At 40.4% G+C, this 21,003-nt stretch overlaps 1 protein-coding gene across 4 annotated transcripts in view; it reads left to right on the top strand.

The window, feature by feature from the left end:
* RORB (RAR related orphan receptor B) overlaps positions 1 to 21,003 on the top strand; it is a 199,351-nt gene that overhangs the window by 127,190 nt on the left and 51,158 nt on the right. For 3 of the 4 annotated variants that reach the window (XR_012374029.1, XM_073878075.1, XM_073878074.1), the window contains exons 2-4: positions 3,168 to 3,253; positions 7,888 to 8,029; positions 16,362 to 16,763. Coding sequence is in view for 3 of the 4 variants with exons in the window: in XM_073878075.1 (XP_073734176.1) it covers positions 3,168 to 3,253; positions 7,888 to 8,029; positions 16,362 to 16,763 (630 nt within the window). In the remaining variant the exon portion in view is untranslated. Of the gene's footprint in view, positions 1 to 3,167; positions 3,254 to 5,822; positions 5,884 to 7,887; positions 8,030 to 16,361; positions 16,764 to 21,003 lie in introns of those variants that run through there. The other variant, XM_073878076.1, reaches the window with a different exon arrangement.

The following is a 21,003-nucleotide window of genomic DNA, read 5'->3' as shown; positions in this document are numbered from 1 at the left end:
ACTGCGAGGTAACTGCCTGCCACATGACGGCTGGTGTAATGGCAAGACATTTAGGAGCGTCCACTGGAGCAATAATGTCGTGCGTTGTCCTGATCAGTGTCTGAAATACTCTGCCTTGAAGACATGCTTTATAAAATACATAGTATGAGCTATGATATAGCTCAGAAGCCGTTTATTTTAAATGAGGGAAAAGGATTAGTCCTTTGAATTATTTAAATTTATCTTCACCTATAATATGCCTCAGATGACGTGTTCTGCCGTAATAGGTAAAAACGGTCATAGGTTTTCCAAATTGATAATCCCTTCCCACACATAGCAACACACATAGACCTTTTTCTTTCTCTTTAAAAATACTGTTAAAATGTTTATGGTTCTTCAGGATTACATGTTGAGCTGGGATAATAAATATGTATAAATATGCAGATGCTCTATCGAATCATTCCTTATCCCATTTGTATTTTCCAAGTTGTATAAGATAACCTTTGTGGCTTTCAAAAACATCTTCTCACGCCCTAGGGGGCAAATTACCTCTATTTTCATTTCCTTTAGAGTTAGATCATTTTATAATTAAGAACTTATTGAAGCAGATTCTCCCCACGTGTAAGTTACTCCCTGGGGAGTAATTTATGCAAAGAGTGCCTCTGACTTAATATCATATAAGTCTAACAACTGTACAGTGGATACCTGGTATTTTTAGTCAATTTTGTAATCATTATAAAGAATCCACTGTTTGAAAGTTTATCACTAAAAAAAAAAAATACAAATAATGTATAGTGTCATTCAAGTTTTTCAAATAAGATTTTTAATAAAGGAATATTAACATGGTCTGTTATAATTCTTGTCCAAGAGCATTAGAAATACCAGCTAACAGTAATTCTGATGCTGATAAAGACTGACATTTTGTAGCTCTTTACTATTTGCCAGGCTCTTCTACATAAAATATCTCATTTAATCCTCACAAATCTATGACATTTGTCAGCTAAACCTTATAAGCCAGAGAACAAAATAAGAATTTGATCTTGGCCATGGACCCAATCATTAACAGAGTAGAGACAGGAATCTAGGAAAACAGAATAGACTAAATCAAATCTCACATTTTTCCCCATATCACAAAACCTTGAAAACAAATACCAGTTCTTCTCATCTGAAAGCTGAAGAAACAGAACCAATATAAATAGTTAAGCTAATAACTATTTTAGTTGACTTTGTCTCATCTCCTGATGTTTTTATCATTATCTCTTTAGCTGGTGCTATTGGAATAATATCAGAATTCAAAATTGTATTCATGTCGTATCCCTGCAGTAGGCAGAGAAAGGGTTACTGGACAAAGAATCAGGAAAATTGCCTAACTTCTAGTTGCCATCTCCCAAATCACCTCAAGGGCATCATTAACCACTTGGATCTCAGTTTTCTCATATGAAAAATAGGGCCATAATGCTGAATTTTTTGCTTACAAAGATGACTTGAACCTACTGTGAAATTCTTGATTTCAAAAAATTGAATATGCTCCCCTAAAGCTAAGTATTATCTTTTTTAAAAAATGTAAAACAATAAGAAAAAGAGGGTTATGTCTTACATTTATGTGTTTTGTATATTCCAGGGTGAGAAACTGTAGAAAAGCATCCAAATGGCAGATTGATGTACAAAGCATTTTGAGGCATATTTTGCATAATTATTTTAAATTGGGAACGGGAATAGCAGCTCTTCCTGGTGTGTACAATTTTAACAACACTTAGAATACTACCAGAGACATAGGAATTACTACATTCTAAATAAAGTTTATCTCATGGATTCATCCATAACCTCGATGCTGATGACTTAAAATCATCTTTCCAAAAGATTCTGTCTACAGGTGCCTACCCGTACACACAGGCGAGTTGGAACTCCCACGCCCCACCACATTCCACAAAGCAGTTGCCTTACCAATAACCCCATTTGTGTCAAACCTGCTGTTGAACCTAACCCTCAAGGGCGAAGCTAGAAGTCACCTTTGATTCTCCATCGATTTCTGCCTGTGTCCTTTCTTTCATTGATCCTGATTGAACTATCTTTCTGTTTGCTTCTTCCTCTCCATTTCTCCTGCCATGCATGTAATCCACACTTTCATCTCCTAACAGGTTTGGAATAGCTTTTAATTGATCATCTTATTTTTGGGTGGCTGGCTGAACCCACCTTTCTAAGGGACCCACACCCCGTCTTCCATCGTGTCTTCACCCCGTTCCCTTCCTTGGATCCTTATGGGCAGCGGTATCAGGTGAAAATTCCTCTGCCTTCACTCTCAGGAGCTCCACAGTCTTACATCACTCCTCGTCCCTAACCGCGTGGCCCACGTTTCCAGTAGAGCCCAGTTGTCTGCCCCACCACTCACGAGCCAGTGTCGTTCCAGACCGCCGCTATTCCATTCTGCTGGCAGAAACGCCCTTTGCCCTTCACATCAGCCTAACCTCATGGTACACAATCTTCAAAATCAGCCCAAATGTCTTCATCTCCACGAAATCATTTTGTTTGTATTGAAGTCCTAGTAGCCACCTGTTTTTATCATTTTCCCCGGATTTCTCCATGTATTAATTCTGTGGTATTAGTGAAATTATTTGTGTCATTAATAGATCATATCTTGTGCCAACAAGATATTTTATTTTTTATTATTTTTTATCTTTTATTATTTTCATGGTCATGTGGAGTATGCTCAATAATATCGTCACTGTTGACGTTTTCACACGTAAACATCCAGCCCCATCATGTATAAAGCCTCCACCACCCCTTCCAGTTTTGCTTTATTTACTTATTTAAAATACTGTTGAAATAAAGCAGTGGGATAGTTCTCAGTGACCTAATGTTTGAAGTGCAAAATAAGAAAACCAAAGCCACGGGTTCAAGGGATTTTTGAGTCAACTTAATAATCAGGTCGAGTTTAAAAAGGAGAAAGCAGTGAAGTAGGCGTTTAGAAAACTTCTGGTCCCTGGTTATATTTTTCAGTCTTAGAAAAACAAAGCAAACAGTGGTAGATAGCTGCCCTTTCACTCACAAGAAACTTCAGGAAGCCATTCAAAGAGTGGCGGGCGACCCCACCCCAGGGTCCTCAAACACGAAGGTCATGCCGGGAGAGGTGGGAAGGGAGACAGGAGAGCCAAAGGAAGAAGCTCAAAATGTCTCTTTTCCCCTTTCAGCACAAATTGAAGTGATACCATGCAAAATTTGTGGCGATAAATCCTCCGGGATCCACTATGGAGTGATCACGTGTGAAGGCTGCAAGGTAGGAGACTTTAACACAGCACTGCCCACAGCATCATGTTTGCCTCAGGCATTGGTGTACCTCCCCGTGCACGTGGTGACATCTTTTTAAAGAGGGCCCGCTGAAGGATGCTTATGCCTACTGCTGACACGTGGGAATTTCTGCTTGGTGTGTGGGTGGGTTGGTTTTCTGTTCTTTGGCCTTTCAGCTCTTTCGTGATTGCCTACCTGGTCAGCAGCTATTTAAAAATGGATTGGTATTTAAAAGCTTGAATTAGTCACATTTACAGAGAAAGAAATACAGCTTCTTGCTGTTTTAACAGTATTGTCTTGAGTAAACTCAAGGGCATTGATTACTAGGTGAAACAGCTAAAGCTTAAAGATGACAAGCCAATGGCCTAGATTTATTTATCTGCTTGAGAAAGAAGTCAGAGGTAACAGTTGCAATATGCATATGGCCATCCTTTATTCTCACATTCCAGAAAAATAAAAGTAGAAGCATGGAATGTCAGAAGTGTACCAGATAATCTCTAAATCAATTAAAAATTATCTGCCCCAACCTCCTCATTTTTCAATGAGATAATGAGATATAAACAAGATCATATCATTTGGCCAATGTCACTGATCTTGTTAGTAAAAAAATACGGCCCAAAACACAAGATTTTTCATTCTCAATCCAGTGTTCCTCTCCAAGGAGAGATTCAATCAACCCTACCAAAGACAAACGAATTCCTATGAGGAAGTTGCTCTTAAAATATGAAGTTGAAAATAGCAGTTAACATAGACCTAATCTGAAATAAGAGAATCTTGAAAGTTCACAGTAAGTTTTTAAAATTCTTCCTTAGAAAGAAAGAAAGAAAGAAAAAAAAAAACGAGTGAGCGACTAAATACCACGGAGGAAATGAAAACCAGTTCCACACCTAATTTCAAAGGGCAAAATGTCACCAGAACAAACAAAATGCAGCTACACTCTGCGAGTGAAAAGTGATATTTTGGCAAAGTTATTGGCGAAAGCAATCATATTTTTGATCAAAGAGGGAAGCAGGGTGAATCATTAAGATCAGTAGACTGGGGGCCCCTGGCTGGCTCAGTTGGTAGAGCACACGACTCTTGATCTCAGGGTTTTGAGTTCGAGCCCCACATTGGGTAGAGAGATTACTTAAAAAAATAATTAAAAAAAATTTTTTTAAATCAGTAGACTGAAGGAGATGTAGCACCATCATAGATTCTAAGAGCCAACCTTAGTCCTAACAGATTCAAATATACGTGAAATAAAACATACCATAACCATCAAATAGTGCTATGTGAAAAACTGGCAGTGTCTTCATAAGAGTCTCCAAAAAGTATGATTCCTGGAATTGAAACTGGAGCAAAGAAAAGAAAAAGAAAGAAATGAAAATAAAGTGGGAAAGGATGCAGAGAGGGAAGAATAACATGAATGTAACTAACCCATCAACATCCTGCTTCAAAGGTGATTAGTGATAATCCATATTTGAACATCATGAGACACGCCTTGCATTCTCTTCCTCTGCAGACCTACAATTGAGAATCGCATGTTATCACACCTTAATGCAATTGTTTCCAACTCATCAGAAGAAACAATAAAGCAAAATTAGAAATAAGTAATTTTTTACTCTCCTTAGAGTAAGATATTACTACCTCTGGGAGGTAGACAAATAGTTTTCTTCGTAAACACTGATAATTTTAGAATTTGAACCCTCCAGGGAAAGGTTTTCCACCACTCTGTTGGTTTATTATGCAATTTTAAGGCCTCTGGTCTAGTTCACAAAGTATCCACCAAATAAATTTTTTTTAGGCCAGTGTCAAAGTTTGAATGTTTTGTGTTTCATTGTATAAGCTCTGTTAGGAAAATGCCTGCTTTCAAAATATGAGCGTATGTTCATGTTAACGAGCAAAACATTTTAAACAGTAGTTTCCAGAAGATTTAACTATGGAACAAATATATTCCAACAGGTCAATAGTCAGAAACAAGTGTGTAGGTTCCTGTCATCTTTTCTATTTAAAGAAGAAGACACAATCCTAGAAATTACACTGCTGTTCGGAAGCATACTCTGAAGTTGTAGCCAAAATGACATTGTACACAACACTAATTTTTTTTATTTCCTGGGAAAACCCACATGTGTAAATATGCTGCATTTTTCTCCAAATAGAAAACTCAAGAAACTCTGTTCAGAATAAGATGTCAGAATCCCCACATTCAGTATCAACCTCTGAATTTTCATAATACGGTTTTTGAGTCAACATAAACAACCCATTTCAAATAACATCAATTCAGCTTGTGCACTTATTCAAATTCCTCCTCATTCAATAAAATTTGAAACAGAATCTCTTTTTCATGCCAAAGACCTCATTTGCAATAATGAGCAACAGAGAAGCAAGAAATGCCTCGTAATTAATGTCAAATTGGCCTTAAATTAGGACTGTAGCTGTGACTTCAAAAGTCTTCTCTGTCAGCTCTTTTGCTAAGTGGCACTAGAGTATCCAAAGATAAAAACCACCAATTCTTTCTTAAAATGTAAATTCCAAGTCCTCTTTTATCAAGACTGATGGGCCAAAGTTATGGCTTCTGACAGCTTTGATGGTACAGATCTTCCTTGACCTACGTGGGGGTTATGTCCCTGCAAACTCAGGGTGAGTTGAAAATATCTTAAGTCAAAAATGCATTTAATGAAGGGGAGTAAGTCGGAGGGGGAGAGGAACCATGAGAGACGATGGACTCTGAAAAACAAACTGAGGGTTCTAGAGGGGAGGGGGGTGGGGGGATGGGTTAGCCTGGTGATGGGTATTAAGGAGGGCACGTTCTGCATGGAGCATTGGGTGTTATGCACAAACAATGAATCATGGAACACTACATCAAATACTAATGATGTAATGTATGGTGATTAACATAACAATAAAAAAATTTTTTTAAATGCATTTAATACACTTAACCTACCCAACATCATGGCTTAGCCTAGCCCACCTTAAATGTGCCGGGAACACTTACATTAGCTTATAGTTGGGCAAAATCATCTAACACAAAGCCCATTTTATAATAAAGTGTTGAATATGTTTGGTAATTTATTGAATACTGTACTGAAAGTGAAAACCAGAATGGCTGGGAGTGCATGGGGTTGTTGACCCTCGTGATCGCCAGTCTGACTGGGAGGTGAGGCTGCAGCCCTGCCCAGCATCACAAGAGGGCACCATACCGCCTCTCACTAGCCTGGGGAAAGATCCAAATTCAACATTCAAAGTATGGTTTCTACTGAATGCATACTGCTTTCACACCATCTGTAAAGTCAAAAAATCATAAATTGCACCATTATATGTTGGGAACCATTTGTCCAGTTCGAATGAATTCATGGAGCCCTTTAAAATAGAGCTCACATCCAAGCCCCCAGGGATTGAAATGATGTATTCCCTATACAAATGGTTCCCAACAAATTATCTAAGTAATACACATGGATCTTTGGGCACCAGACTACTCCTTGTTTTGAATGGCTTGAGGCTTACAACACAAAACCGGTTGGCATTTTTTCTCTCTAAAAAGATACCAGGCTACACATCCATTTCTGTAGTTCTTCACAAGAGTGGCCAAGCTCTCTTCACGTGCCACGCCATGCCATATGAGAGCCCCAAATAATCCTGATCCTCTTTAAACTTTTTGGGGTGTTTTGCATTAATGTTGATTCTTAATATATTGTGTTAAAATATTACTTATCCTGATGAACAAGTTTTTTGGCTATTCTCAAATTTTGTGGCCAAGATGGATGCCACACTAGCTGCAACCCTAGTCCCACCCCTGCTCTATCCTTCTGTTGATAATTGAGGAAACCCAGATATTCCCCTGTAGGGTTTTCTGTAAGATGACCAATCCATAACTCAGCTATGGATTTATTTAGGAGGGTAGTGTATGGTCCATGGCAGTTAAGTTTGTACCAGAAAACCCCAAACTTACTTGCATAAAAACTTCGTACATCTCCCTAGCCTGAGGCCAAGCAAAGAGCATGAGTTCAGCTTTTACTTATTTCTTATTTTTATTGAAGATTTTATATACCATATTTCCTTTATTTAAAGATGAGGTTAATTATAAGGCATATCACTGGTTTAAAAAACAACCTTCCAGATGCATTCTGGCCAAATTTAAAATTTTTCAAATAGGTAAAAATGCATCTTAGAAACTAGGAAGATCGTGGTACATGCTGCGCCCGCCCTCCTCAGTACAGCTATCATGACCAACACCCCAAGTTCCTCACCCCCACAGCACTTACCATAAGGTTGTGTTATTGTCCCCATCACGTTTTGTCCTACTTGGCTTGGCAGTGACACTGTCCTTTGCCACGCCTTCTCCACTCACTGCTCTTTGAGGGCAGGAGCTCTGTTCTGTTTTTCTTTGTATAGAACAACACAGGTCACAAATGTCTTTAGTAAACATTGATTAAATGAATGAATGAAAGATACCTTCATCTCTCTGTCGATAGTACATATTTTCCCGAGTAGAAACATCCGTAAGCTAACCAGGGAGAAGTGTCAAAAAAATTTTTTTAATTAAACTCTGTTCCAGTCACTGTAGAAAATGTAGCAAAGATACATAATTATCTCCATTTTCCTTCTTATAAATCAATCTCCCTCCCTTTCTCTTTTGGCTTCTAGGGCTTCTTCAGGAGGAGCCAGCAAAACAATGCCTCTTATTCCTGCCCAAGGCAGAGAAACTGTTTAATCGACAGAACGAACAGAAACCGTTGCCAACACTGCCGACTGCAAAAGTGTCTTGCCCTAGGAATGTCGAGAGATGGTGAGACACTGACTTCCTGTTTTTTACTTAAAGGCTTTCACATGGATGCTTTGCTGGAGTCTGTTTAAACCACCAGAATGATTCTAGACAAAGGGAATTGGGGATACAAAGAAAAGAAAACCATGTGCTGGTAGTGCGTGAAGAGGAAAAGTAAGAACGTATAAAAACATTGCATGGCCTCTGAAGTAGGAAGAAAGGAAAGACTTCACTATAACTCAGGGAGCAACCTGTGCTAACAAGGTTTGGTGAGAGCCACATAGGCCTAGGTTGAAACTTATCTAGGTTTGCCCACACGTGAGCAGTTTTCTAGGATGAGATTTTCAGAGCCGAAACCAGGGAAAGTTTCAGGCAAACTGGGACCATTTGGTCACTGGGTAAGTCTGACAGGTGCACAAGTTGCTTGGTATGTGGAGATGTTAAGGAACAGCATGCATTGCTGTAGGAAGCCCAGAAGTTCTACTATTGGGCATGGACTTTTGTGAAGCATCATGAAAATTGCAAAGGCTATAACAGAAGTCCAAGTCTTAAAAGGGCTGTGTGGGTGGTGTCCTTCTCGTAATATGGCCCAAATGGGTGAGGTGGGTCCCCAACTGAATTTCTTAGATTAATGAAAGAGAACAAATAAACTCAAAGAATTTCATTGAGTGTTGCTTCCATTTTTAAGCACTCATCTCAACTAATTATTTCCCCACTGACTTTGGCTCCAGCACTCCTGTATCAGGTTGTGAGTAACCCTGAGTCCTGGGGCATTTCTGTCTTGTTCTCACTGTATCCTCAGGGTCTGGTTAAAAGCAGGCACCTCTTTAGGTTTGTTGAATGAACGGTGGAATTCTCTTTTACCTAGAGCCTGAGACACAGACAGTACCCCTGGGACTTTTTCTCTTTATGTGAATCATTGTGGATTCTCTACCTCTGGTCACACTCCTTCTAATGAAGTTCAAGGTAGTATGGATGAAAGGAGGGAAGGAAGGAAGGAAGGAAGGAAGGAGGGAAGGCAGGCAGGCAGGCTGGCTTTCATACTTTAAAGAAATATGGGTAATTGGCACGCACCATCTCTTGGTATAAAGGGATTTTATGAGTTATTAAGTTACTGTGAGCCTTTTACTCATTTGAATGAAATCAGTTCTCCATTAGTCTTGATATCTAAACATATAAACTGCTTACTTCTTAGCTTGCATTCTCAAAATACTTATATCATAAATTTTTGTTTACCTTTTTTCTACTTCCCAACCCATCTAACTTTTCCTTGCATAAAAGTATACCTAGGAGACAAATTTGACCAAAAACATTGAAAGAAGTTTATAGGTAGCTTCTAAAGTTGCAGAGATAGAAGTTCCCAAAACTTTTCTATTAACTAACTGACTCTTTGTTTTTCTAGACTTGCTAACTGTGTAGATTACTCCTAGGGTAAATCTTTTGCACTGTGTACCCCCACACAACTAAAGTGAAGATGGTGGAGAATGGGGATTTAGTGGTTTTAAGAATTTATTTGGTGAAATTGTATGGGAACTTGAGTTGATGATTTTATACCTCATTTTCACCATAGTGAGGCAGCATATTAATTGACAGTATATGAATTGTCAGTATGTATTAATAATTGAGCAAAAAGAATAAGCCTTTGGTTATTTGTCTTTGTTACTTCTTCCTACAATAAAAGAAAGTGTCTCTCTTGGAAGGGCAGATCTTGGGAGTCCATGCTGGTGAACAGAATTATGTGCAAGAAATAGGCATATGGTCCAATGTTCTCAAAATCTAGGAGATTGTCTGAATCCCATGGCATAAAAGAAATTGTTGGAAGGAAGGGTTATTTAATGGACGGAGCCCCAGTCTACTCTCAAGGGGGAAGAAATTTACTGCACATAAACTTGCAAGTAACAGCAATACAATGTCTAAGGATACTGGGGATGCAGGATAATGATTCACCTTAGATAGGTGCAGAGACAGTCCTGAGGCTGCCAGAGACATCTTCAAAAAGATGTCCTAAACCTGTCTTATGTCAAACTAATAATGAGGAGAAATGCTCAGGGATGGGAGTAGTGGTTGGGAAGGAGGCTAAGAGGCTCCAGCAGAAGCAAAAGATGATTCTTTCTAAGGGAAAACGATTCTTCTTGACTACGTTGTGTAGAGGAAGTTTCATCTGAACCTTGATTCTAAAGGGTACCTTATAGCAAATAAATTATATCAATACCAAGGTAGTTGACTAGGTTTAATCTGTTGATATGTAATGCCTTGTTTGTGGGTTGATGATTTCAAAAGCCCTAAAGTTCTGGTTGATTATCTATGTCTAGTAAGGACTCAAGAATGAGAGGTGGTACTTTCCCTGCCACTAATTTATTATACTTAGCTTCTACTGATTAGGCAAGTATTTTCAAGGTGCTTCAGTGGTAGCACCAGTAACCAAGGTAAGATGCCCTCACACCTAACTTCTTTCCACGTACACCTTGCCCATCTTCCTCCAGACAAAAAGTGGCATCTTCATTTTGCTATTTGCATTTGCTTTCTGTCAGTTATATGTGGCACCAAGAATGTAACCTGGTCGCCAAAGCAACGTGGCTACTTGTAGACAGATAGCTTGATATAACTGTTAAAATCACTGAACTTTCATTATTTCCTGAATTTCCACTTCTATAGTGGTTTATTAGTCAAGGCCCATATATGAGTAGACAAAAAACTCAGCAATAACAAATGTGCCCACCAAATCTTCTCCACATCTTACTTATTTTTCTTTTTAATGGACCCTTCACAAACGTTAGTTGCAGGATTCTTCAGGATAAACTGTTTCCAACTACTACAAACAAAGAAACAAAACCCAGAAAAAAAATGCTTGGTGTCAGTAGGAAGATTTGGGGCCCCAAAGAGAAAGCATGGTACTCACCCTGCAATAACTGAGTGTGTGCCCTCCTATATGATGTGCATCTGTGAAAAAAACAGTAGCTGCCCTACAAGGACAGTTTTAACAGATGAGGCTTCTACTTCTCCAGAATGGCATTGTCCAATATCCAGAATGGTATCCACATGTCACTATTTAAATTTAAGTTTAAATTTAAATTAGATAAAATTTAATTTTTAATTACATTTAAAATTCACCTATTCACTCACATTAGCTGTATTTCAAGTGCTCAATAAACACGTGACTTAAGCCTACCATCTTGGAAAGCATAGAGCACATTCGAGCATCACAGGAAGTTCTGCTGGGAAAGGAGAGGGATGAGAGAGAATATTTTTAAATTATGAATAGGGTTGGGTAGGTTGAATCTGATCTTTTCTACAAAGCTTAGAGCACTATAAAAAAAGGCACATTCTTGAAATTGAAAAGAGTTAAATTAAGACCGGTTTCCTTGGTAAGCAGCAAGATGTAAGCATAGAGAACTTTACAACCAAAAGATTGTAAGATAAAATAATTTCCAAAATGACTATGATCGGGCGCCTGGGTGGCTCAGTTGGTTAAGCGACTGCCTTCGGCTCAGGTCATGATCCTGGAGTCCCGGGATCGAGTCCCGCATCGGGCTCCCTGCTCAGCGGGGAGTCTGCTTCTCCCTCTGACCCTCTTCCCTCTCGTGCTCTCTCTCATTCTCTCTCTCTCAAATAAATAAATAAAATCTTTAAAAAAAAAACTATGATAGTTCTACAATTGGGTTCTCTTGAAGTCAAAAACCCATTTCTAGATGTCATGTGTTGGTAAGTAGAAATCTTCAAAGAATCTGACTTTGTTTTATAATTACTCCAAAAAACTTCTGTTCCATTTAGAACCTCACAATCCAAGAAAATATGAAAAGATTCCCAATATTTTGCATAAAATTGTTCCTTGCTAGTGTGGGATCAAGATGAGTGATAAGAGCATATCGTAAGCAAATACCATCATCACTGAATATTTATAAAGCACTTGTGATGTATACAGAATCATGCAAGTTTGAGAGCTAGCAGTTTAACAAGTGGCTGCCTCTATACTCAAGTGAAAATCATCAACAGAATAATTCAAGTTTGAGAGGGGCAAACACTTAAAATATGTGCCATTCTGATTAATGAGTAGTGGTAAGAAGAATGCTAATACTTGAAAATATAATAGTAATACGGCCTTTGTTAGAAATAGGCCTATGAATACAACAAATGTTTTTACAAATGGTGACAAGGAATTATACGTATATATGTGTCAGGAGGGCACCAGAACTTAGCCTTTTAAGGAGAGTTTTCAGTAGATTTATTTGTTCCATGTACTGGAATCCTTTTCCCCAAATATATCACTACTTTTGTTACAGGAAGGGGCACAAAACTGAAACACTGGCTCACCGAAGTTTCTGAAATGAATGGAAAATTTATTCTAAAATAGTATTATAGTAATTGTCAGCAATGTTCTTGATTTAGGATGAAGCCGGATAATTCCAAAATGTAGGAGAGCTTTAAGTTGTCTCTGAAAATATTTCAGTTCAGTGACCTGGTAAGTCAGTACCTTGGAAAGGGCATAACTATTTACCATTGAGTTTTCAGAAGTTTACCAGGGCAGAGATCTTGACAGCATACTTACTTGACATCGTTTGCTTTGATTATGAGATCTATGGTTAAGAGCAGATTTCTGGACCTAAAATTATTTAATGTAGGGTCTTAACTGGGTTCACTTATTCATCTGCTGCCAGCTATAGGTCAGTCTGTGCCTCCACTGAAGGTGGATAGCCTTGTCTGGAAAGATCAAGGTGGCTGGGGCTGGGCTTCACAAACCTTATCCTCTAGCAAGCTAGTTGAGGCACGTCCTTTTCCTGGTGAGATATTCGATCACACAAGCACCTCCGAAGCCTCTCTTTGTGTCACATGTCTATCTCCCATTGGCCCCAAGCAGGTCACATGACCCTGAGACAAGGGTGGGGCCAGGGGGCCTACGGTGCGTATTTGGTGGGGGGATGGGTAAGAGGAATCAGGGTCATCAATGCAGTCAATCCACGGCAATGTATATTTCACCTAAATATAGAGTGTATAGAAATCAGAAGCAAGGTTTAAATGGAAAGGGTTTTAAAAAGAGACATTGCATTTATGTCTTCCTGAGAGAGGAGTTTCTCCCCAGTTTTTTTTTTCTTTACAGATTTTAAACAAACGCAAAACTATTCTACTAAAGTAACTCAGAAAGCAGATCTACTCCATGGGGTGCCTGGGCGGCTCCCTTGGTTAAGCATCTACTTGGGGCTCAGGTCACGATCTTGGGGTCCTGGGATCAAGCCCCACATGGAGCTCCCTGCCCAGGGGGAAGCCTGCTTCTCCCTCTCCCTCCACCTCTCCACCCTGCTCAGGCTCGCTCGCTCTCTGTCACCCTCCCTCACTCCCTCCCTCTCTCTCTCTCAAATTAAAAAAAAGAAAAAAAAGTAGATCTACTCCAGCCAAAATAAAATTTTAATCTACAATAGATAGAAATTTTATATCCACCTGCATAGCTCTGTAGTAAATGGCTGTTCTGAACCTACATGAATGCAAAGAACAGGTTAGCAAATAAAAAAGGGTGTCAGTTAATTTCTCGGGGGGGAAAATGTTCTTTCTGAACCAAAAGTTATCATGGTTTATTTTTTCTTATACAAAAGGTTTTTTCCCAAAGGAATTTATATGTATATAAAACATAAATTTACTTATTTATAAATTTATTTATAAAATTGTTATGTTATATATGTTATTTATAAAGATATAATATAAAGGTACAAAGAATGCCTTCTCTAAAATTTTCTTCAGAATTTGGTCCATGGACAAACTGGAAATATCATAGCACATAAATGTGTGTCTGAGAAACAGAACCTAACAAAGACCATTTCTCTACCAACAAAGTTAAACACAATGACCTAAATGATTCCAGACTCTCTAAAAATGACAGTTGAGGTGGAAAGGGGAGTTTGGTGTGAATTAAACATATGAATTGTCTTCAGTCAGAAAACTTCCTATATAATCACCCCTTTGTTTTTCTGTTTAGGCAGCGCCGGAACTTAGTCTTTAAAGGAGGATTAAGGAGAAACAGGAAGTTTGGGCTGCTCTAAATCCAGCCTTCATAGCCACAACCTTCCAGCAGGCAGGAAGGAGGAAGACAGCATGTCCCCACGCTCAGAAGTATAAGTGGCACTTCATTTACTTCCTGCCACCCAGAACTTAGTCACATAGCTGCACCTGCCAGTGAGGGAGGCTGGGAAATGTGGTCTCCATTCTGAACAGCCGATGCTTAGATAGAATTTGGTAGCTCTGTAACCAGCAGAAGGAGAAAATGAACATTGATGGAACCTGGCAGGGGACGGGGGTGTTGTGAAATGGTAGCTCTTTCACAGTAGGCAATCTCTTCTGGGGACTCTCTGTGCTGGAGAGCTCAAGCACTTCCTCATTTAGTTTTTCTCAGAAATCATGCTCACCAACGCTAGTGACTGAATCCAGGAATTGGACCTGCTTCTACCTCCACTTTCTTCTTTCTACATTCCCTGGGCTCCCAATACCAAAAGGTGATGGGGGAGGGGGGCGCCTGGGTGGGTCGGTCCATTAAACATTCAACTCTTGGTTTCTGCTGAGGTCATGATCTCAGGGTGGTGAGATCAAGCCCAGAGTGGGCTCCACTCTTGTCCCTCCCTCTCTCTGCTCCTCTCCCTGCTCACTTCACTCTCTCTCTCTAAAATAAATTAATAAATAAAATCTTTTCTTAAAAAAAGGTGATGGGAACGTTGTCAGGAATGAAAAGAAAATGGAAACTCAGAGAAGAACCTCCATGTTTGTCACAGTGCCCACCATTAAACATGAGCTGAACGACGGAGTGTTTGATGATTCAGACAAGATGGCCCCTTGGCTTAAAATAGTCACAGCCTAAACTGGGAGTTTAGGAAAACTAAAAAAGCTTGTGGGAAGGAAAAATGTCAATATCCATAGCAGTTCAGGAGGTTAAGCTCTCCTAGTTAAGAAACAATGAATTCAGACCAAAGCACCATCAGATTACCCTGTGACCACTTACAGAGCCTCTTCCACCTTTTTCCTTAGAATGGCTAAGGATTTTTCCAGAAGAGATGGGCAATATAGAACTTGGGGGTGGTAGAACAAGCAAGGAGGGGTAACAGTGGGATCACTTGCCAAGCGCTGGATATACATAACTGCTATTTTCCAAAGACTCTTCGAATTTGGTCCCAAAAGCGAATTGAAGACAAATGCTTACTTAAAATTGTGTTTATCACCCTGCACCACATCCTTGGTCTTACCCAATATGCTATTTAGAAAATGTGAAATACGGGGCGCCTGGGTGGCTAAGTCAGTTAAGCATCTGCCTTCAGCACAGGTCATGGTCCCCGAGGCGCAGGATCGAGTCCTGCATCGGGCTCCTTGCTCAGCGGGAGCCTACTTCTCCCTCTGCCTGCCACTCTCCCTGCACGCGCTCGCTCTCTCTCTCTGACAAATAAATAAAATCTTAAAAAAAAAAAAATGTGAAATAATAGGGCCTGATCCAACAATCTAGTAACCCTAGTGCTTAGCTGGGGAAGCTAAGAATGAATGTTGGTTGACATTTTAATTTTTTTTAAATTTTATTTTATTATGTTAATCACCATGCAATACATCGTTAGTTTTTGATGTGGTGATCCACAATTCATTGTTTTTGTTGACATTTTATTTATTTGACACAGAGAGACACAGCAAGAGAGGGAACACAAGCAGGGGGAGTGGGAGAGGGAGAAGCAGGCTTCCCGCCGAGCAGGGAGCCCGATGCGGGGCTCGATCCCAGGAACGTGGGATCATGACCTGAGCCGAAGGCAGACGCTTAACGACTGAGCCACCCAGGCGCCCCTGTTTTTGTTGACATTTTAATAGCAGGCATTATTAGGTAGTTTTTGGTTTGTGGATTTTTTTCCCCACACATAAGAAAGAACCAGGATTGGGGCACCTGGGTGGCTTAGTCGTTAAGTGTCTGCCTTCGGCTCAGGTCATGATCCCACGGTCCCGGGATCAAGCCCCGCATCGGGCTCCCTGCTCGGCGGGAAGCCTGCTTCTCCCTCTCCCTCTCCCACTCCCCCTGCTTGTGTTCCCTCTCTCACTGTGTCTCTGTCAAATAAATAAATAAAAATCTTAAAAAAAAAAAACAGGATTATGCCTTCTAACTTCATGGCAATAAGAAATACATAAGTTTTGACAATCTTTGGTAGCTTAGAGTTATTTCTCACTATGCACATTAACCAGTACAGACCCTCCTGAGTCTAACCTTTCGCCAGATGCGGGCTGCAGATGAACGCGCTCTTGGGCTTATGGGTGCTAGGATTCTGTGCATCTGATGTTGAGCCTTGGGCTTGCCGAAATGATAACCCCAAGCGTTCTCTCCTGCTTTTCTCTCCGCCCTCCCACCCAGCTGTGAAGTTCGGCAGGATGTCCAAGAAGCAGAGGGACAGCCTGTATGCTGAGGTGCAGAAGCACCAGCAACGGCTGCAGGAGCAGCGGCAGCAGCAGAGCGGGGAGGCCGAAGCACTGGCCAGGGTGTACGGCGGCAGCATCAGCAACGGCCTCAGCAGCCTGAACAGCGAGGCCGGGGGCACTTACGCCAACGGACACGTCATCGACCTGCCCAAGTCCGAGGGGTATTACAGCGTGGATTCCGGCCAGCCGTCCCCGGATCAGTCAGGACTTGACATGACTGGAATCAAACAGATAAAGCAAGAACCCATCTATGACCTCACGTCCGTACCCAACTTGTTTACCTATAGCTCTTTCAACAACGGGCAGCTAGCGCCGGGGATAACGATGACTGAAATCGGTAAGTGGGAGTCTCCTCCCAGCTCCTTTTTGGTAATTCTGCTTTGAAGTCGCCTTGGTCCTGTGTATTATGGTCGTGCTCATAGGTCTAGGTTCGATGGCTTGCATGCGTGGCTTCTAGCGAAAAACACTATTTGATTTAAAAGTTTTTTGTGATAAATGTCATTGGTCCCCTGCCCCATAAAAGTTGATGTCAAGTGAAGGAAGAAAGAAGAAATGATCAACAGGAAGATGCTATCTGTAAAGAACAGATGCTCTCTGTTGAATTTGGGTTCATCACTGAAGGAAAACCGTTATTGGTATAAACAGGAGAATTTCAGCAAGTATTCAGAGTGATACCATTCAAAATAAAATAGCTAAGGGATGTAGAAGTAGTATGTAATACCTGAATGAACAGGGCTCCAGATCTTCCTCTAAGATAACTTGGGACTCGCCAGAAGCAAATGGTACCTCAGTTTCCTTCTTTTTAAAGGCAGAGGGGTAGACCAGAAGACCACTATGTCTCTTGTAAATCTGAATTCAAGAATTCTACCTGGGAATAGAGTCTAAATTCCTGGCAGTGAAAAGAGGGTAGTCTGGAATGTTACAGAACATATGAGCAACCAATAAGTTACACTGAATATTGCAGCTTTATTTTACCCTGCTAAGCTCAGGAGTCTATTAAATGTTTAACCAGTTGATCTCATTAACTAACTGCCCTAAAAATATTGATGTAAATTTAATCCATGAGCCTCCTGGGTCATGAAGTTGCCTGTTAACAGTAGCCTAGAAGAGCTACATGAAGAGTGGCTCTATCAGGCTTCATTGTGTTACTTGGTATGGGGGGGTGGGAGGGAAGTGATCTAGGCCTCAGGAACCTTGGAGAAGCCTCCTCCTCATGTCCTGCCCTGAGAGGTGGCAGAACCAGGGTCACTAAGAACCAGGCCACCTGAGTTCAGATGCTAACTCTGGCTTATTATTTAAGCTGGAGCCCAAGTTCCTGGATCCCAGTTTGCTCATCTTTATAAAAGGAAAAGTATTAGTTCCTAGATCACACAGTCGTAGTAAGAATTAAATGAGTTCATACTTGCAAAACAGAGCAATGTTTGATACTCAGCAAGTGTTCAATGGTTATTATTTGCATGCCAGTCACCTTCTCTGTCTAAACTATGAGTAGGAGCCCAAAGCCTACGAGTGTTTTAAATAAAGTTGATGTGAACACATAATGAAGTACATGCCATATGTATCTTGGCTACTTCTACCATCTGGTTGAGGAAGATGTGATGTTACACAGTTATAAAACCTGAAACATTATGTCTCTTTTTTAGCAATTTAGCATGTGACAGTGAGTAAAGAAGTTGTTGACAAAGCACCTGCAATGACATTCACAGCTGAGAGATACAGAAAACTAAGCATCAGCTATCATGACAAATACTCATATTTATTGCTACCCTTAACCTTGGTTTTTTAACTATGTCATAGGCACTTCACACGCATTTAATTTTCACAAACGTCTTATAAGTAAAAATATGATTCCCATTTTACAGATGTGGAAATAGAGGCTTAGGGGTGTCTCATGGCCTTTCCTGGGTCCTTTGGTTCCATCCAGGCAGTCTGATTCCAGTCCTTTTGCTTATCCATTATTCTGCTACCTGCTCTGGGTTTAATATCCACAAACTGCACTGTCAACCAACTGGGTCAGTCTTTTAAAGTGGAGTCGCTCCAGGTGCCTGGGGGGTTCAGTCAGTTAAGCATCTAACCCTTGATTTTGGCTCAGGTCATGATCTTGGGGTTGTGAGATTGAGCCCCACATCGGGCTCCACACTGGGCATGAAGCCTGGTTAAGATTCTCTCTCTCCCTTACCCTCTGCCCCGCCCCCTTTCTCCCTCTCTTAAAAAAAATTTTTTTTAATAAATAAAGTGGAGTCACTTAGTCTTTCCAATGAGACATATTAAAAAGAAAAAGAAATAGGCACCATTTTTTGCTTTTATCCTCCTTCATATCTAAGTATCTGAGTCTGGTCTTGATTTTGAATATACGTATAAAACATAATGAGGCAGAAACTCATAATCTTTGGGCAGTCTTCTGCCCCATACCCCAAAGGAAAGGCTTCTAAGAATTCAGAAACCGCAATTTCTTTGTGATTTAGAATCAGTTAGAAGTATTAGGGAGAGAGAACTACAGCCAAAGCCATCAGGTCTGGGTGCGCATCTCCCAGTAGCTTTTCCTCTCTGGCCCTCAGTCTATTTATTTATGAACCGATGCATTTGGACTAGATGATTTCAAAACTCATCCAGAGTTTCTACAGACATCAACACCCAGAAAAAACTAGCATATATTTTTCCTATTTCTCCATACCATTAGTCTTTAGGGATCTCTAGCTATGCTATAAAGTTTTGGGGGTTTCTTCCATCAGACTTTGAGGGATGCAACTGGCTTGCCGGGCTGCTATTCCCATGTTTAGCAGGCTCCCAAACCTAAGTAGCGACTTGGTTCACATTTCGTTTGAACAACAGTGCCATCTAGTGGACACAAACTGCCGTGGGTATCAAAGGCAGATAACCTATGACAAGCCACAGAATTGCGGTACACTGTTCTTTCTTGCACCATCCAAAAAACTGTCGCTCATGTCACTAAAACACCACGTCCGCAGCGGTACCGTTGGGCAAAAAGCATCAGTGGTATGGGATGGTGGTGAAGAACTCTGGTTGTAAAGCTGAATTGCCTGAGTTCAAAACCTGCCCTTTCCCGAGGGCAGTTTCCCTAATCTCTTTGGGTCTGTTGTAAACCTGGAGCAATAGTCCCACAGAGGGTGTTGATGAAATGAGTTAATGTTCACAAGTTCTTCGGAGGGCACCTAGCAAGCATAAGCTGTATTATTATTATTAATGTAATTGGTATTACAATGTGATTCCTATCATTATAATTAATAACACTAGTGGTTGTTACAAGTAATATAATTACCTTTTCTTGAGCACCTGCACTGTGCTGAGCAAGATCCTCCGTTTAATTCTCATCACAGTTGTATTGTGCCTATCACGGAGGTAGGCATATGTCCATTTTACAGATGAAAAAAGAAAAGGCTCCAAAGTTACAAAACCTGTAAAAAAGCAAAAGAAGCATGTGAGCTCAGGTCTGAGTAACATCAGAAGCCATTCTTTGGACCATTGTGCTGTATGTCCTCCCACCAAACAAAGGGAGCCCCTCACAAGTTAACTGGCATTCGCACAACAAACCTGCTTAGTGTTTGCTGCCTGTCTGCCATCCTTCTAGGTGGTACAAAGAGCGCCCAGAGTGAGAATGCTGGCATTTTGACCTGCCTTGATTAATGAGCATCTATACTAATCTGGCTGGTGGCAAGCTGTCCCAGAAAGAACTCTGTGCAGACAAAAGAGAAAATCTGGTTTTAGCCACATTCTCACTGGGTGAATTGAAGGCGATAGGACACTAAAGAATTTTTGAACATCATTCTTGGCTATTAGAAGCCCTGGTCTTCTTCCCCTGGTTTCTGAAGGAATAATGAACTGTGTACAAGCAGGACATTATTCTGATATTGAGTTTGTCATAAAAGCAGCTGTTTTTTAAAACCAGTTTTGGGAATAGTCCATGTAGAATATGGTCTTATAGCTTGGAATTAATTTAATCAAACCACATGTGTAAGAACCATGAAACAACTGTATAAGCAACAGTAGGCTCGTCCCAAAAAAGCGAGTTGAAGGAATGTCAGGAAAGTCAGGAATATTCCCCAGAAAATCCAAGCTTATCTTTCTAAAAATATACCAAAGAAACTACAAACTTCTTAGTTTGGAGTATGGAGTATGGAGAGAAGTATAAAAAATGCATGTTCACCATTTTGAGCCTCAGAGGTGGATAGGGAAGAAATCATCCCATTTTGCAGATGAAGAAATTAAGAGATTTCTCTAGAACACAGAGTTAGGTGACAAAGCTTAAATTCTGATGTAGATAACTCTACTACCCTAGACTACCAGGCATACTTTGGAAAACATATTTTTGAAATGTGCCAGGCCTTCAAGACCAGCAGATCACGGCTCCTGCCCTCACCAGCTAAGAGCCAGACATGAGAACAAACGATTGCAATTCAGTGTGTCATATATTGTAAGTCTTGGATGTGATGGCACCACAGACCCTCCTGGAGGGTGAGGGAGATGGGGGGTATTGCTTACTCTGAGCCATATCTCTTAACAGGAATGGTTTATTCTCATGGTCTTGGAAATAGAAAACAAAATGCGGGTAAACAAAA

The sequence above is a fragment of the Callorhinus ursinus genome, unplaced genomic scaffold, assembly GCF_003265705.2.
Source record: "Callorhinus ursinus isolate GAN/ISIS: 27379988/994484 unplaced genomic scaffold, GSC_fseal_2.0 scaffold28, whole genome shotgun sequence".
In the NCBI taxonomy this organism is placed as follows: Eukaryota; Metazoa; Chordata; class Mammalia; order Carnivora; family Otariidae; genus Callorhinus; species Callorhinus ursinus.
This window is presented reverse-complemented; position numbering and strand designations above follow the sequence as displayed.